General features: G+C 44.2%; 2 protein-coding genes across 8 annotated transcripts in view; one reads left to right on the top strand and one right to left on the bottom strand.

Moving 5' to 3' along the window:
• The window catches only part of MECOM (MDS1 and EVI1 complex locus), a 599591-nt gene that overhangs the window by 380701 nt on the left and 199299 nt on the right, over positions 1–19591 (bottom strand). The gene's annotated exons all lie outside the window — the stretch shown is intronic.
• LOC128591953 (sulfiredoxin-1-like) lies at positions 17424–18029 on the top strand. The gene is made up of 2 exons (XM_053599769.1): positions 17424–17608; positions 17745–18029. Exons 1-2 carry the CDS (start codon positions 17424–17426, stop codon positions 17947–17949), a joined length of 390 nt encoding a protein of 129 aa, XP_053455744.1. The 3' UTR covers positions 17950–18029.

The raw sequence follows: 19591 nt of genomic DNA on the forward strand, positions 1-19591 counted from the left end.
TATAAAACTCAGGCACGACACATCTTCACAACGTGAACGGAACAATGACACCACCAAACAAGGATGGAAAAAAAAGTTTTAAATGGGCTAAGTGTCACCATGAGGTTAGCTCCAGAGAGCTCAAGTCAGAAAAACCAAACAGAAGAATGGGCGTGGATATGTTGTGTGCAACTGTCGAAGACACAGCCCTTATGACACTCTTGTGTGACCCCAAATTCCCTGCTGTTATGCAAAGAAACTGCACCTCTGACTGAGAGATATTCACATCCAAGCTAAAAATCACGTCTATCTCCTCATTTGTACTGAGACTTCTCTAGGGAAAAGCATAGTGGTCCCTAATCAGGGCTGGCAATGGCACGTGAGTTGGTAGAAAAACTTTGACAGTTCAATGAGTGGTTTCTATTAAAGAGATAATAGAAGTTAAAAGGTAAAGATTATTACTCTGTGATTGATGAGTCATCACCTCCCTGGAATTATCCTATAACCCGAGAGTATCTCTATGAGAAGGATCCTCGGGGTTCAGCGCCGTTCACAGGTGAGGGCGGCCACCTGAAAAACCACAAGCATGTCTGGGAACTCCCAGGACAGTAAACATAACTTCAAGCCACGGGTGGGGCACATACCCTTGGGAGCGCCCCTTAACTGTCAGAGCTGACTCGCGCACGGCTCCTCCTGAACCTTCTGTATGAAACTCAAGAATGCCCAAAGCTCTGAGACACTGACCACTCCCCTGCCACCATCTTGATATGGTTTGGTTTGCTGTACTGAGACCTACTGAATCATCTGCACTTTAACAAGCCCACCCATGACTCAGATTCCCTGCTCTGGGGGAAGGACCTTGGACCATCTCCAGGTGCCTTCCATCAGCCCCTCTGTGAGGTGCAGCCATGCTCCATTGTTCTCTTGGACCCTGTGCTTACCCTAATACTACGCACTCCAAGTTTCACCAGTATCCGTAATAAGCACACTACTCCACTAGGACTGTTCCCCTGACCCCCAGGAAGGAGAGTCCACTCATGTTCTCCCTGGGGCACTTTTCCAGTAGAATGCCTGACAGGGAAGTGCACCAGGGGGGCTGGATGGGCTGCTGTCTCAGCAGTTGTGACTAATGCCCCACCAACCCTGCCAGGCTCACGATGCACAGCCCAGTTCATGGCTCCACTGCTGTTCTCCACAGCCAGAGAAGCTCCCCTGACAGTCCCTTCCAAACCCCTTATCCCTGCCCAGGAGGACCAGAATGTGTACTAATTTACACCCCACACATGGCATGTCAGTTATAGGAGGCTACTGGCTGTTGAGATACTCAAGAGGATTTTTTTCCCCTTTAATTTAAGAACTTGGAGGGCTTAATTTTGAGCTATGATTGTTTGTTTGGGCTCTCTGTGCAAAAATTCAGCCAAAAGAATAAGAAAAAAAGCTACTTAAGAAGATAAAATGAGTAAGTCAGTCAGCACAGTATCTAAAGGGAGGAGGGTCAGCCCCAAGCAGATAAAGGGAAGGAGAGGACAGCCTGAAAACAAGCCAGGCCCTCCTGCCTGATCAAATCAGACCAATTCGAGCGGGTGCTAAGAAGCAGGATGTTCGTAAAAGAAATGAACGACATGGAATACTATTCAGCCATTAAAAAAAAATGGAGACTTTACATCCTTCGTATTAACCTGGATGGAAGTGGAAGACATTATTCTTAGTAAAGCATCACAAAAATGGAGAAGCATGAATCCTATGTACTCAATCTTGATATGAGGACAATTAATGACAATTAAGGTTATGGGGGGGAAGCAGAAAGAGGGATGGAGGGAGGAGGGTGGGGCCTTAGTGTGTGTCACACTTTATGGGGGCAAGACATGATTGCAAGAGGGACTTTACCTAACAATTGCAATCAGTGTAACTGGCTTATTGTACCCTCAATGAATCCCCAACAAAAAAAAAAAAAAAGAAATGAACCACAGTCGTTTTTTGTTTTGTTTTGTTTTGGGTTGGCTCTAGAATTATGTTTTGGACCCAAACAAGAAGACTATCCCCTCAAACACAACCTTTGATGTCCATGTTTGAATAATGGATGTGCCCACTTATTACTAAAAATGTCATCTCTGAAATATGAGGCCCCGTGCCTAGGATGCCATCAGCCTTGCAGCCACACACCACGGATTTGGGCTTCTCATTTTGTTCCTTCTTATCCTTCCTCTCTCCTCCCGTGAAATAAGAGCAAATGTCTCTGTATTATTCAAAAGCATGCACAGAAGTGTGATGTAACCTAAGCTGGGTTTTCAGGTGTTCCTTTTTCCAAGCACGAGGAAAGAAAATAGATGACACCACAAGTTTAATACTAATTGATTTATTACCTGCCTAAGCAAATCCCAGGCTGCACAATGGCAGGCTCGGACTTAAAGCAAATGATTTACAAGATAATGTTTGACTCTGGGAAAGGGTAATCAGATCCAGATACAATGGATGATAGGATAATTGAGAAGAAATAAAAGAGGATAAATTGCCATGTGCTAATGAGTTTACAGGCCCTAATGGGAAGGACATCAGTTTTAACACTCAGGTTATGAGCGAGGAGCAAGTCTCTTTCTTTCTGCCCCCTCCTTCAGCTGCTGAAGAGGTAGAGCTGAAACAAACCAAGATTAATGGTATCCCACTCATTTACTTAGCCATTCTTTACACCTCAGAAAGCTTCCTGCATTAAGCACAGAAGGCTGCGGCGTCCTGCATTAAACATGCAGAGCCGTGGAGCTTATTTTTTAAACCAGCGCCACCCAAGCAGGTCCCACCTGCCCCCGGGGCCCGGGCGAATGTTTCTGGCCCCGACACAGCAGCAGCAACCCCCCTGCCTCCCGGGTCTGGGGGTCTCGGGGCCTGACGGGCAGAACCGCTGTCCCGAGGCCTAACCCGGAAGGCTCCGAACCACTTATGCAACCTGCGCGCACTCGCGTTCGGAAACGGTCGCCCGAGCAGCAATCACGTCCGGCCTCATGATTCATTTTTATACCTCACTCTCCCGCCACCCCACATCACCAGCGAGGACTGGTGACACTTTATTGGTGTTTTTGATTACTGCTATAGCCATCTAAAGTTTTCACAGGACCGGGGCCTCTGGTCCGAGCACCGAGGACGCAGGGCGCGGGCAGCGCAGGGCGGGGGCGCTGGGGCGGCGCTGCCGGGAGATGAGCGCGGCCTCGGAACGTTCCCCCAGTGACGACGTCGAACGTGCTGCGTCACCGCCGCTCCGGCCCGCAGCGCCCCCCACAGGCAGCTCCCGTGCCGTCTACACGCGTCTGAACGCCCTTGACCAAGGCCCAGGCCGCGCGTCACCAAGGCCGCTTCCACCTGCTCAGCGCGAGAGCGTCGCCCACCCGCGTCTGCCCGGGGGAGCGGAGTGCCTGCCCCATGGTCACTGCGGTCATCTCCGCCATATAGTGATGTCACAGCTAGATCAGAAAGCCTAACCCAGCGATTCTGCTCTAACCGTAATTATTTTCTCGACCTGGTCGTGGCGAGAGCAAGGTTCTAGGGACTGACTGGACATTGACCCCCTGCCCGTTTCCTGAATCAAGGCAGTGTCACCGTGACGGCAGCCGCACCGGTATGGGAGATATTTAGGAACTCCTGGGTTATTTCAAGTTTCTGACAATAATAACACCGTACTGGTTCGTGTTAATTTGAGAAACCAGCAAAATCATACTAAGTTTGTCATCCTTGCTTAACACTTTGCTAAGTTTTTACCTGGAAAGTTGACCGGATGAGGATGAAGGTGGTTGTTACTTAACTGGAAATATCCGCAGTCATGTAGGAGGGACAGTTTGCTTCGCCTCATTTTAATTACGATGCTAACTACACAGGTTTCTAACATATTTTTTAGCCTTCTCCTTTCTCTCCCCACTCCCTCTGTCCCCTGCCCTAAATCCTATATTTCCTTATCTTGCAACTTTACTTATTAATCTTTTACACAGCAAACCTGTTCTCAGGAGTACTGAAGGAAACCTCCAATTCAGGCCAGCTCCATTCTGGATGAGCTCTTACAGTTTCTGAATTAGAACTGTGATGCTATATCTTATACTTACAGTTTCTGAATTAGAACTGTGATGCCGTATCTTATACTACTGAGGGGAAAGCTCCTGCTGCTGGGCCACAGGGAGGCATCTGAGAATGGGGTCCCCGTGTGCTCTGAAAGCTACAGCTGATCATTTTCATTTTAGAAAAGGATGCTGTACTCTCATTTCAAAAAATTTAAGAATAGGTTTTCCCTGTGATAAATAAGGGCCCAATTTCTCAGGCAGATAAACTGAGTCTTGAGAGTTGTTTTGTGGCTCCTGAAGGTCACATAAAGAGCAGAAAAGCTGGGAACCAGTCCGGGATGTCTGACTCCCACGTCCCCATCGGGAGTACAGACAATAACGACACCCTTCGTGAACTGAATCCAAAAATTGTAAAAGATAAGTTGTTTCCTTATATTGTTCAAAGAGGAAAAAAAGAACCGCTTTCCCACAGAGAGCAAACAAATAGTGGCTGGGCCCTCTCTTCATCCTATAGAGCTCTATGTGAGAATTGTTTTTTTTTTCTTATGTGAATTTTTAAAAAGTCAGTTTGGATCGCTGCCTAACTTACAGGACATTTCAGAACAGACCTATTTTTTGTCTAAACAATGGAAGTATCGGGCCATAGAATTTCAGAGTTGGAAAAGACCTTGGCGATCGCAGAGTTCAACGCCTTATTTTATAAACAGAGAATCAGAAAGAGTAGATGGCATAGACCTGGGTGGCAAGACACCCGTAACAGAGGCAATTAGATAAATTAAGAAACTAAACATATTTGCATGAACGTCCCAACCATTCCATGACAAAAGTGCAAGAATGTGTTATCTGAAACACGTTTATTATTTTACATGCAGGACTTGGATTCTGCCCTTCTAAAGAGTCAGAACAAACCTTACAGACGGTGGATTCTGGACCATCTGGGCTCCCACCAGGCCAGCCTATCACAGACTTGTGGGTCCAGGTTTTGTCAAGAGCTAAAAAGGAAATAAGGTGAGAGTAAAATGTGGTACAACACAGGGATAGAAAATGGCCAGAGGGGAACTGGATAGCCTGCCGGGAAGTGTGAGACTCATGAGAGACCCCAGGCTCAGGGGTCAGCCAGCTGAGGCCTTTTTGGAAAATATTCTTTCTTTTTTATTTGGTGCCCTCCTTGCTTTCCTGTTGCTTCCCAGGCAGTAAACCTGTGGCCTTAAATACCAATTCTTGAGAAATATTTTTTTTCCTGGAACAAACAAGCAGTTATACCGAGAGGACCTTCTCCCAAGAACATGGCACACTGATATTGGACGCAGCGGTTCAGTGCTGCTGAGGCCGGGGCTTCTATTTTTCCCAACCCCTCTATTTTCCTATTTCATCTACCATAGGAATTAATTGCAAGCCCGCAAAATGAGCAACTTCTAAATTATTTAAACTGTGTTCCCATCTGATTCATCATCTGAGGCGAAATGATGATGCAGACAGATGTCCAAATAAATGTTTTTAGAAAGACGTTTTTACACACAACAAAGACGCCAGCAAATACAAGGCTTTGTGTTGCTGCCCAGAGGAAGCTGACCTCCATGCCTAAGTTTTGAAGAATTCCAGAATTTTAGAACTGCAAAGAAATTTGTGCCTGCTTATGCAGAATCTCTTCATTTTTCAAAATAAGTAAATTTCGGTTTCAGTTTTCAGAGATCCGGCAGAGGTCACCTAACCAGTAAATAGCAGAGACAGACCTCGGCTTATTTGTCTCCCGGCAACTCTGGACCAACACACTTACAGTCATAAAGAAAAGCAGTGGAACACCACCAAGCATAGCTCTCCTTCCTGAAGAGAGAGGTTTCTCAGAAGGGTGGTGTGAAAATGAATCGTAGGTGCCTGTGGGTGTGAAGGTGACAGCAGCTAAGAGCAGACAGCACAGGAGGGGGGTATTCAGCCTTGAAGGAGGGTCGGAGTGATGGCGTCCTCTGGGAATCCAGGACCTCAGCCAAGTCCAAGCACCTTATAGACCAGTGGGAGCAGGGGGACCCTGGCGAGCCAGTTTCATGCCAGGTCAACATTGAGTCATAAAACAAATGACAGACTGGCATTTTCATCACAGAGCTACCTTCTGCATTTGTTACAGAACTTTGTTTTCCTCTTCAAATTCACTATCAGAACATAAATCTGGGCTCTCGATCACCACACCCTGGTGGCATCCAGGGAGCAAATCTCAAGACACCTCTGAGAAGATTTTCCAGGACCCTCAGTGAGAGACACGTTCTAATCCCAGTACACCCTGAGGCCAGCTGAGATGGCCAGCAGGCGCCAGTGACAGCCCGTACTTTCAATCAACAGGTAACAGCTCCATGTGCCAGATTTCAAGCATTACATAGATGCAACTTTATTCTTGCACAGAAGTGTCCAGCTGTTGGTGAGACAACCGCACACCTGCTTCATGTCAGACACCAGATGTTCCCTTCAGAGTCTCCCCTACCTGCCTGCAGGCAGGAGCCGGCAGAGAGGGGACAGCATTCTAGGGAGGGGCTCCCTGAGAGCAGGGAGTAGGGGGTTTTGCTTTTACATCATGATATCCTTAGTATGTACTACACTGCCTAGGACATACCTGCTCCATACGTGTCTCTTACACGTGTTTCTGGAATTCATACAATAACACTCAAATCAGTTAATTTTCCTACTTAGTGTGATGCAAAAAAAAGACCTAAAATTTTTATACTATGTCAATTTTATGTATCTGTGTTACACTGGGCAAACGTCCTTATGAGAAACAATCTTCAATAGTTGTCTGAGATGTTTTTCTTTCAAATTCAACGAATAATACTGCCATATCATAATGAATGCCTTAATGGTAGACTTTGTACATGTGTATGCCAAATGCAAATATAGTTTTACATTCTAGATTTTAACAAAACTTATTTTTAAAATGCCTTAAAAACAAAATTTTCCTGCACCTTAATTATTTCATTAGGAAATCTGTTTGAAAAAATGCAAATGTTTAACAGCACACTCATAGGTAGGATATATGGACTGATATTGTATATACCAAATAATATACTGAGATTTCAGGACATGGTTTTGACAGCCCCGTCCAAAAGGACAGGAAATTTTTCTGTTAATGGGCATAAAAACATATTTGTATCATTTAAGCTAATGAACCACTTGGACAAGTGCTCCATTCAAAATACTTCATGAACAGTGTGGACACACATTTACATATCTGTGAGCATACAAAATAACACGTGTGAAATTTTACAATGCAGTTTAAGTATAAGGAAATGGACTCCCTTTCCCAGGCATGGGGCATTAAAAAAGAAACTGCCACGTGGGAAACGGGGGGATTAAGTGGAGATTCCTTTACAGCATCGTTCATCTTGCACAGATATTAGTTTGATGCTCACGTGAAAACATAAAAACTCCATCTGTTCCCTGGGCATACTTAGTTTGCTGATCAGAAGATTTGTTTTAAAGATTAATTGTAATGGTTATGTTACTTATTGCAACTGAAAAAGAGTATAAGATGGAGCTTGGCATCTGGTTTTGCAAAAAGTGTTGAGCAACACTGAAGCAGGAGAGTGTCATCTCTGCTTAGATGACAATGAACCAGGGGGCTAGATTCTGCCTCCAGAGAGATGAGCTTCAATTACCATGAGCAGAAACAAAAACAAGAACAAAAACAATGATTACATTTTGAACTCTAATATCATTCCCAACACACTTGAACATTTAATGATCTAGCCCTATCTGAAATTTTGTATAACTTGTTCTACTTTGATAGTAGAACTTTCGATCTATCCACATACCAAGTTATACATTTAAAATGTTAAATTTCTTCACTGTCACTGGATTTAGGAGTAGTTAGGCAAGTGCAATGATAGACCCTCCATTTCCCCTTAAATGGTAATTGCATCTTTACCATGATGGTGTCAGACACCGGTACCTGTGCCTTATATTTTTATTAAACACACTTTTGTGCTGGATGTGGTGACTCACCCCTATAATCTTAGCACTCTGGGAGGCTGAGGTGGGAGGATCACTTGAGCTCAGGAGTTTGAGACCAGCCTGACCAAGAGGGAGACCCTGTCTCTACCAAAAATAGAAAAATTAGCTGTTCATCATGGTGGTGAGCACCTCTAGTCCCTGCTGCTGGGGAGACTGAGGTGGGAGGATCACTTTAGCCCAGGAATTTGAGGCTCCTGTTAGCCAGGCTCACACCGTGGCACTCTAGCCTGGGCAACAGAGCAAGACTCTGTCTCAAAAAAAAAAAAAAATGGTTAGTTCCAATTTAATAGTAAGCACATGAAGTTTTTCAAAACAGTTTCCTTTAAGCCTTAGAATGTAAATATATGGTTGCACTTGGCGTATGCATTAAATATAAAGCTCACCTCTATGACAGTCTTCATAGCCACCCTATTATTTGTTGGATCTGAAACAAAAGCAAATCTCAAACCACTGTGCAAAACCCTTCATCCATGAGGACATCTCACAGGGTAGATCTCAAACTCTCTGCCTGTCTGAAAGCCCCTGGGACCACATTCATTGCTTACTGCTTTTATTTATCTGGTTCTATCTGCTTTTTCTAATTCTCACTGGATTAGAATCATTAGAAGAGCAGTGCATGAGGAAGAGTGGAGAAAATCCCTCAGGAAACCAAAAGGCTACTATATCATTCATTTACATCGATTGGACTGTATGACCACATGTATCTCCTCAAAGATCATCTTTATTCATAAGTCGGTCTCTGCATATACCTGTCCTGTTTCAGGTAAGTAAGCAGAAGAGCCAGTCCAGCAGTGTTCACAGCCATAATCATCAAACCTTTGTGATAAATAAAATATCCAAGTTTTCTACGTCTCATAAAAATTAAACATTAAATAGGAAATTAAAAAGTGCTTACTGATTTCTTCTGCCTTACGTTCACAGTGTCAGGCTCGAAATGTCAATGGCAAATATATTGATATTTAAAAAGTTGAAAATGTTTCCTTGACCCATTCTTTATTATGTTGGAGAATTTTTCCCTTCAAAAATCTTATAAGCAATTTATATTAGAATCAGAATAAGACATAAGATACTTATTACTAACAAATTTCCTAATTTCAGTTCTTTTAATCTATGTATTTATACTTTAAAGTGTCTCTTGGGTTTTAAATTCTTCTATTCTTGAGACAAACCTTGTTTAAAGGTTAAGAGCATGAATTTTGAGGCCAGACTGCCTGGGTTTTAATCTCAGCTCTGCCACTAATTAGCTGTGATCTCTTGGGCAAGTTGCTTAACTTCTTTGTACCATGGTTCTCCATTTGTAAGACTTGGGTAATAATATCTGTTCCTTAGGATTGTTATGAAGATTAAATGGGTCATTATGTGTGAAGTGCTCAGAACCCTGGCTGCACTCAGTAAGCTCTCTATAAGTGTTCATTATATAAATAAAATAAAATGTAAACTTTAAAGACAGCCACTGATTAGACTCCATTTGGACAATGCCAGATAAATGGCCAACACTTTGCTTGTCTTAGATTATCATCAAAACGCGATCTCTCTCATTTGACGCTGATTTTTTCTGTGTGTGTTGACATCCATTTTAGCATAATGACATCATTTCATTTTGCTTCGGCCTCAGCTGTTCACAGTGCTATCGAACACTCAGTTTACATTAATTTATCTTTCACATTTTGATGTGGCTTTCTCACTGTAGGAAAATCCCCACAACATACTGACCAATTTTATCTCTACAAAATTCAACGTTGATTACTTCTAAAAATACCTGTAAAAATTACAAACTCAATTACAACTCAGCTGGCATTTTAAATGTTTTCTTCTTTTGCCCCATTATAGATACCCTGGCTTCAGCTCATAATATTCGGAACATAATCTTTTCAGTTGACATGATCTTTTTCGAGGAAAGGTTCTTCAAAAACTACACTATGTAGGAACTGAACCATGACGCAGTCATGGTGTAAAACCGCGTCTCTGTACAAACTGTGTCATTAAAACTTGCACGTCTGCTTTACTCTGATTCTACGGTTGTATTTTGTCGCCTTCTGAACACTTGAGATATAAGATTTGAAGAAAATATAAACAGAGAGTGGAATAGAGTTCCTCACCACCCAGTGCCGATGCTGGGCTAGGAAGCTATGAAGCCAACAGGTGACCTCCCCAAACCCAAACACTTGACATGCATATGACAGTTAGACATCCAGCTAAATACAGTCTGCACTGATATTAGTATTTAGAAGCAGGTCCTCCTCAAAGAAGCCTTGGCCCACACCCCTGACCCGTAACTGGGCTCTCCTGCAGCCAGTGGTGGATGTCTCACAGTGAGGGCTCCGGCCGCGCTCGGCTGAGCTTCCATCTGAGCGCCAACAGCAAGATAAATGAAGGTCTGGCTTGCTGGAGTACTGGTGGTTTGGGGGCTATTGATTTTTGGTCCATTTTCTTTAAAAGTGAGATCTAAAAAGTTGACAGAGGGTCATTAATTTCATCATACACTTGTCGTCTCATCCATAACCAATCCGGGTCCGAGCGCGTCTGTCAGTCTGTGTTTGCACTTTATTTGTTTAGGATTTTCTTGGTGATTCCACCTTTCCCCCACCCCGTTCACTTCAGCCTCTTTAAATAAAGAAAGAAAAGAGACATGCCAGTTTGTGGCTGTTTCCTGAAAATGATTTGGGGGCAGGGGAAATTATAGATAAAGAGAGAGATTCAGATCACAGCAAACAGTCACAAACAGCCTTTGCCAGCCGTCTTCTACCCTTGGTCTAAAAAGGAAAAATCCCATATAAAATTCATCGATCCTAATTATTCAATTAGCTTCCAAAGGAATAAACAATTACATCAGTGAACTAGTGGACTTGTTTTAATGAAATACTAAAATACAAGTTGCTGATATTCTTTTTTAAAGAGCTCATGGGTTCTTAACAAATGCTGTTGAAACTTGAAACATAAAAATAATTGATAGTAATGACCATTAATTGAGTTTCTGTGGCTCTATGTTCTGCCCAGACCTACCAGTCCATCAGGGAACACCAACCTGAGTTTTAAGATATCGTGAAACCATCTTACTGGTGTGATTTTATTGTTGTTATGATGGCGGGTTTACTTTTTGTTTGTTTTTTAACAGGGTAAGGAGAGCTTGGCAGCCTCCATAATTATTATTGAAATAACCATCAAATAAAATCTTTAAGCCTGGTTGAATATTCAATGAGCTGTGTAAATCTGGAGTGTGCAAAACAATAGTGCAGGGCAAGGAGAAGGACTCCAGAGGGACGGGCAGGGGTCTCTGGATGACTCTGCCGCAGCCCTCCCCACAGGTGCGTCCTTCCTGGCGGGGGACACGGCTGATTTTATGCTGTCTGTTGTGAAACGCAGTGCAAAGCTGCAAGTGAGGGAAGCAAAAGGAAATGTGATCAAGTTCATGGGCCAAGGCAAGGAAATCCAGTATTAATAATATCACAACCTGCCAGTAAATCTCTATTTTATAGGTGCAGAAATACATTTCTACTTTAAAGTGTGTTTTTATATACCCTTGAGTGCCCAACTAGTTAAGCTACCAAGGGAGCACGACATGACTTAGAAGTTAATCCTTCAAATGGCATCAATTGAACGTCTCTCTGCTTGTAGTTTCCTACTACTGGCTAATTTCATTTTTGTTTCATATGTGCGGTGGTAAGTTTTCATTGTTCACTGACACTGAGGTTGTAAGTCTAGTTAATTTAGTTAAAATGAGGCTGGGAGTGTTCACGGTTTTCCACCGGCTACGGCAGGACCTGGGAGAACGTGGCGAGAACATGGAACAAAGAAACTCAGTGGGAAGAATGTGGAGAGGACCCAGCTCAGGGTCAGCGCCGACCACCATGGCATAGAGATGTGAGTAAACTCTCTAAACGTGTTTGATGTTTTGCTGTATCCCAGACTGTGTGGCTGCGTTTTCTGACCAGCTCTATCCTCTTTTCATTAGAAGTCATTTCCCCTGAAATTCATTGCTTGAAGTTGCGGTGAAGGCCCAGCGTCCTTCAGGGCTTCTTACCGGCCAGACTGGACTTTCCGCATCTCCTTGTCGCTGCTGCACCTGCTCCACCGCACTCCAGCTCCACACACTCTCACCTTCAGCGGCTCCAAGGCACAGTGCTCCTTCTCATGCGCTGATTTCCCTTCTTCACGAGATAACGTCTGCTCCACCCCCTTATCTCAGCATAGGCATCACGTGTGAAGTCACTTTTCTAACTCTCCACACCACATCTGCCCTGATGGTCCTAAGCTCTCGCTCATATGTGCAAACCACATACTTCATTCCTCACAGCACTGAGCAGGACTGTAACTGAACAACCACATAACTAATTTTTTAAGGTCTGTCTTTCCATCAGAATGTAATCACAATGTAGTCCGGGACCGTATCTGTCTTATTTAGTTTCTCATCCTCCAAGACCCAGCTCCAGGCCTACAGTCAAAATCTTGTTGAACAAATGCCTGCATTCCAGGGTACGTTCTCTCATTTGCAAAATGGAATTCTTGTTTCTCAATGTTGTTGTTAGGATCAAATGATACAACAAATATGTGGAAACATAGTTACAGGCAATCAAATGCTACAAGTGATACTGTGAACACAGAAGGCTAGCAGTTGTCGTTGTAACCATTTCTGACACATGGAAGCAACTGCTTAGGAGGAGTTTGTCAAAAAAGGACTACTCTGATCTTCCTTCATGCAAAAGCAGCCTGGAAACAGTCTCCCTCTGTCCATCTTCGTGCCTCCTAAGCAGACTGTCACCAGGGAATTTGGATCCAAAGCTTCATAGTTCCATTTTAATCGTGACCTAGTTGAGCTCAAAAAACACTGTGGACGTTGTAACAGGTGTTAGAATGTCCTAGAAGTCCTGCTCAGATGAGGTAAGGCTCTGCCTTAGAAGAGCCCAAATTCTAAAAGTGGAGATAGACACAGCGGAGGTTGTTGCAATTCTAGCCGAGTCCTGTAAGAGAAGGAGTGGCAGAGCTCCTTTGGATCACAGAAAAGGGCACAGAGCCGACCCAGAGCCTGGAATGGCCTTCCTCAAGCGGGGGACGGAGAGCTGGAGTTCCGGGTAAAGGTGGGAGTGTTCACAGAGCAGGACAGTGAGACAGTTGGCAGCCAGAGCACAGCCGTGGGCTCTCTGTGGCCAGCAGGAAGGCTGCACGTGTGGTACCTTGTTTCTCCAGCAGTCACACAGGAACCTGAATCTAAGTTGTAATTTTATCAGCCAAAAGTAGAATTGCCAAAACAGTCCACCCAATCAGCTATGAGTGACTTAAACCAAAACCACTCCGCCATCATCACCATTTTAGCATCTCCTAAAGGTAGCTGCTCTTAGAAAAGCTATTCTTGACAATAATCTTCTTTCGGGAAGAAAACAATCATGTGAAAGTATTAAAAATACACGATTCCAACATTTGAATGTGTCTTTTCCCTCTATACCAGTGGTTCTCAGCCTTCCTAATGACGCAACTCTTTAATACAGTTCCTCATGTTGTGGTGACCCCCAACCACAAAATTATTTTCATTGTTACTTCATAGCTGTTTTTGCTACTGTTATGAATCGTAAGGTAAATATCTGATATGTAGGACGTATTTTCATTGTTACAAAGGGGTCGAGACCCACAGGTTGAGAATCGCTGGTCTACACAGAAGTCCTCCACCACCTCTCCTCCCCAGCAAGGCTCCCTTGCATTCGCAAACTCTGTGTCCACAAAGAAACACACATTTTTTTCCCAAAAAAGTCATTAATTTTGGAATTTGCAAAATATGAAATAGACAATTGGGTAATTTTTCACACTTAGCAAAATTTACTCATTATGTTTTGACCTTTTTTTTGGTACAACTGAATAGAAATTAATACAACTTACTTTTTCTATTAATGGGCTTCACAGACATTGTGAGAGATGCCCCCCCCACCCCAACCCCGATCAAGTCAAACAAGGCCAAATGGTTACTGCCAAGCCAGGAGCACAGTGGACCTTCCCAAGAAACACAAAAGATACTAACGCTCAAGACAGTCAAATCTTAAATAAATTGCTGGATTTTCTTCTTCTTCAATAGGCACTAGGGAAAGAGAAGTTTTTCTTTAAATTAAAAAAAAAATTATCATTACCCCAGCACACATTCCAACAATGTAAAAGTGTATATGATTATGCCACTTACCAAATAATTTCTAGGTTATTGAGGAACTCTTCAAATTAGACGGTAAAACAGTAAGTAAATCATAACTTCTTCTATCCAGAGCCATAAGAAAAGATTAGGGAAAGAAACGATAGAAGTCTTGAAATCTTGTAAGACCACAATTAAACTCTGAAATCTAGGAAGTCCTTGCTTTAACACAGCAAGAATTCGGGAGATTTGGATGCAGTCTTATGGTAGAGAGAAGGGGGACAGGGGCTTGCTGATGACAGCTAAGCCACAAACAGATCATCAGGGGTTCCAGTGACCAGCTATGAATTTATTCCTCTAACAACCCTGCTCTTCCTGCAGCAGAATAACACAACTCTACAGTCACGGTTTCCGCCAAGAGGGGCTCCCCTGTACCCCAGGGGCATGGGGGCAGGTACATGAGGAAAGGGGACAGGACAAAGAAAGGTGCTATTTATTGGGCTGTTCGATTCCTGGCCAGAGAGAGAGAGATTCTGATGTGCTGAGAGTCTCAGTATTTGCTGTGTAAGCCCAGAAGTCAAGAAAGGAAGAGAGACCACCAGCATCCTAAAGGTCTTATTGCCCATTAAGTTATGAGGAACCTGGTCTGTCCATCACCCAGGAACCAAAGAAAGCTAAGTATCACATGTAGTTGTTCAACAGGGGAGTTTCTTAGGTGGAAAATGCCTTTTGTTTTTTGGAGACAGAGTCTCATATGTCACCCTCGGGTGCTGTGGCATCACAGCTCACAGCAACCTCAAACTCTTGGGCTCAAGTGATTCTCTTGCCTCAGCCTCTCAAGTATCTGGGACTACAGGCGCCTGCCACAACGCCCGGCTATTTTTTGTTGCAGTTGTTGGCCCAGGCTGGGTTTGAACCCCCAACCCTCGGTGTATGTGGCTGGCGCCATAACCACAGTGCTATGAGCGCCGAGCCAGAAAATGCCCATTTTAAAGATTTATGATAGATTCAAATAGCCAGAGATAAGCCTAGACTGGTTCTGTTCATTACAATAAGGCAAACCTTGAAATGCCCAATGTCTTTTAAAAATCTCATCTTCATTTTTATTTCTGCGCTTCTGTTTGCCTCAGAAACAGAACAAGAGGTCCCTGCTTTAATTTCTATACTCCTATTCTATGCAACTCACACCTAGCAGGTGCTCAGTAAATATATTTAAATGGAAGCAAATTTACCATTTGATCAGATAATGGAGAACACTGATCAAAACCAAGTGAAACTTTTCAGAAAAGTTGTGAGCTCTCTGGGTTCAGAAGTCCAAAAAGAGAGAAAGTGTCTGCTGGGCTGAGCAGGCGTTGTCCTCTCCTGGGTTTTTGAGCCCCAGGTACGGCACTGGAGGGCCTGAGACCGCAGGTCGCCCACTCCCCCAGCCTGCCCGCCTCTCACTTCTGTTCTTTTCTCTGGGCTCCTTGTCACACCCAGAGCCACGTTTTTACAAACCTGCAGAGAAACAGCCCTTGGGTGCCCTCTTCATTTTTTTCTTCCATTTCTTCTCCATTACGATGTTTGGTTTGTTAGGTAAAGTCCGATTGTAGCTGAGCCCCTCACCCAGGGGGTGTGCTGTGTGTCTGACATGGCACCTGTTAGGTGAGAGCTCACCAATCCTCCTCTTCCCCTCTGCCCTTTCCCTCCATTTACTGTGCTTTCTCTCATGTGGGTGAGTAGTTCTTTATCTATTGTCTTCATATTAGAATTGAGTACATTGGATTCTTGCTTCTCCATTCTTGTGATGCTTTACTAAGAAGAATGTGTTCCACCTCCATCCAGGTTAATACAAAAGCTGTAAAGTCTCCATCTTTTCTATGGCTGAATAATACTCCATGGTAGACATATTCCACAGTTTGTTAACCCATTCCTGGGTTGATATGCACTTGGGTTGATTTACTCAGAAGAAAAAAGATGATTTTACCATAAGGACATTTAATGGTGCACGTTTATTTATGGGGCCTTCATTTTGGGAACCATGTTTAACTGTGTCTTGACCCCTCTGTTTATGAGCTTTAGCTGCACAGATCTGGGCTAGAATTCCTGTTGTCTAGAATTTAAAAATCCAATAAAACCCCACCATGACTCCATGTCCAAAAGTCACTGGAAGGTTCTCTCCCCATCCAAGAGGCTGGTCCACTCAAAGGGGCTGATTATAACATAGGGTTTAGTGTTCTTTTTCAAATTGTTCAATTTACATAGAATACTAATTTCTTTTTAATCAAAAAAATGCTGATGGTAAGGTCATTATTAGTGACTCACTACCATTGTGGTAACAAAAAATATGTCACAAGTTCTAGGCTATCGATCAAATATTTACTAGGCCCCCACTTTGTGGCTGCCTGGCAGCTATCAATATATATAGTCACCACCCCAATTCAATGCCACCATCAAAGACTGTTAAATTAGGGCTGGAATCTAAGGAAAGATCATTAGGATCCAGGCGTCTGCTGGTTTTCAGGAGGTCCACAGCAGTGATTCCAACCCACATGATAATCAGAAGGATTCGGAGCACTTGGTCAGAAATACAGGAATCCCGGTTTTCCCTTACAAATGAGTCTGGGAGTAGACTCAGGAATTTGTCCATTTAAAACTTCCCTGGTAATCAGAATGATCACCTCACCTGCAAATTACTGATCTATCTGTTCTTTGTTCTAATCCACAGGCAGGACAAAAACACAAGAACAGATAGGAGAGGTGCCTGACACTGAAAAAGGAGACAAGAGAGACCATCATCCCTCAAGACGTGAGAGCTGGACAGGGGTCAGTTCACTGTGAGAGCCCCAGCAGCTCCAGCCTCGGGGCTGACCTACGTGTGCAGATGCCCGGACACCGCTGATGTGGGTGAAATATCAGGAAGCCAAGTAGGGCAAAGAGGAAGGGGAGATTCTGTCAAATGGCTGAGTTAAGTCTATAGGAAGGTTCTAAGAGAGAGAGGGGACACTCCTCCCTTCTCTCTACGAGCACCGCTGGGCACCGCTGCAGGTCCGTGGCTGAGACAGAAGTGGGCCGGGTCTGAGGGCGCCGATGGACAGTCCCACGATTCAGTCACCAAGGGCCCATCTCCTTCGAGGGATGAATTTCTTATGTGGTGGCACACAGAAGGGGGTGGTCTAAATGGAACTTGTGAAAGATTTACATCATGACTAATTTGCAAACAATCCCACCAGAAGGACAACTGCCTAAAATCAAGTCTAGAGAGTAAAAATAAAAGAGAGAGAAAGAAACCTCCGCTACAGGGCAGCGGTGGCGGCAAGATGGGGCTGCGCGCGAGGGGAGCGTTGAGCAGCGCGAGCGCAGGCCAGGGGCACCCGAGGGTCCCGGACCCAGCGGCACCTGCACTGCGTCGCCACGGTGCACACGTGCCTCTGAGCCTGCTAATTCGGCTGCTGTCGTCTGTGCTGGACCCGGCCAAGGAGCAGAGCCTCGTGGACACGATCCGGCCCTAGGATTTGCACTCCTGCCTTCACTGCCCGAAGCCACTTCCCCAGACGTCCACAGGCCTGCACCCGGCAGGTTCAGGTCTCTACCACCCTTGCTAATGGATTTCTGGCCTTAATAGCTGTCCCTGAGCATGAGGAGGACCCAGACAGCGTACCCCCCATTGATGTCCTCTGGATCAAAGGGGCCCAGGGTGGTGACTACTTTTACTCCTTTGGGGGCTGCCACCGCTATGCAGCTTACCAGCCGCTACAGCAAGACACCATCCCTGCCAAACTTGTTCAGTCCACCCTCTTGGACCCATGGGTATACCCTGGGGCATCCACACCAGACTTGCAGTAGCAGCTTCCTTGGCACCTGTCACCACCTTCAAGAGCCCAGAAAACACATTTGACCTCCAGCAGGCTGGACATGTAGGAGTATCAGGGGGTGTGTTCTTTGTGCACCTGGGGAAAGGGTCTGACTCTGATCCCCCTAGGCCAGCTGCAAGGCCTTGGACTCATTCTGAACAATGTGGGAGCTCCAGTCCCTACCTCTCTGAAAATAGGGTTTTAACCTTACTCTTGATGGATTATTGAGAGGATGAAATGAGAAAGGGTTTGCAGACCCACATGCTGCTGGTTTCACATTCCCAAGGACAAGAATAGTAAGTTGTTGTATGGACTACTTTTAGCTATAAGTAAAAGAAAATCTTGGTTGTAATCTGTTTAATCTTGGCTTAAACAGGGGGTTGTTTTTCCACCTAGCATGAATCCTGGAGATAGGTGGCTACTGGTATTGGTCCGACAGTTCAACTAAGGTAGAGTTTATATCTCTGCAATTCTTTTGTTTTGCCTTCGTTGCTTAATACTTCATGGTCACAAGATGGCTGCTGTATCTCTAAGAATCATGACTGTGTTCAAGGAAGAAAGATGGGGAGGAAGAGAAAGGGCCAAGCTAGCTGAACTTGTCAACTCTATCAGAAAGTAAAACCTCTGTCAGAGCCTGTCTGCTGCTGTCTCCCCTGCCTACTTTGACTTGGATCTCCTTGGCCTGAGTCAACTACCTTTGCTGTTTCCAGCTATAAAGAGGGCAGAGGACAGCAGAATTGTCACACTTGGGTAGACCAGTCATGTTCCATCTACTGACACTGGCACATTTCCTGCTGAGATAAAATTGGGATCCCATTACCAAGAGAGAAATGAGGAATCATGTATCAGTTAGCCTTTGCTGTGTAACAATCCATTCCAAAACTTAGGTTGGCAATTTGGGCTGGACTCATCTGGGCAGTTCTGCTGGTCTTGCCCAGGATTCCCTTGTTAGGCTATGGTCAGCTACTATATCAACTGGGCCTGGATGGTTTGGGATAGTCTTATTCATTTGTCTGGCAGGTGACAGGCTTAGACCGGAGTCACTTTGTTCTCTCCCATGTGTCCTCTAGCAATGCAGCTCAGGCTTATTCACATTATACCTTCAGGGTTACAAAAGAATAAGAGTGGAAGCTATAAGTCTTCTTGAGTTTTGGGTCTGGAACTAGGACAGTGGCTCTTCTGCTGAGTTCTTTTGGTCACAGCAAATCAGGGCTCTGCTGAGATTTAAGGGATGGGAAACAGACTACACCTCTTTATACCTCCTGGTGGGAGAAGCCACAAAGAACTCGTGACCATTTTTCATCTATCACAAATAATTTTGGTTGGCCAAATAATAGTGTCTCTATCTCTCTGTCTCTCTCTCTATGTATGTCTCTGTCATAGGGCTTCAACTTTTCTATAAATCTAAAATCAAATCATTCCAAAATAAAAGTTTATTTAATGAAAAAAAAAAAAGAAAGAAAGAAACCTCCGCTACTACCGTTGGTATCTCACAAAGATGAGTTCCTGAAGTCCAGCCTAGTCCTGTATATACTGGAAAGCCACCTGCACACTACGTTACTGCTTCCTTTTTCTTTATTTCAATATATGGCTTATTAACATAGCTGTCAGTCTATACTCATAACCTAAAATAT

Source organism: Nycticebus coucang, chromosome 8 (genome assembly GCF_027406575.1).
Source record: "Nycticebus coucang isolate mNycCou1 chromosome 8, mNycCou1.pri, whole genome shotgun sequence".
Taxonomy (NCBI): Eukaryota; Metazoa; Chordata; class Mammalia; order Primates; family Lorisidae; genus Nycticebus; species Nycticebus coucang.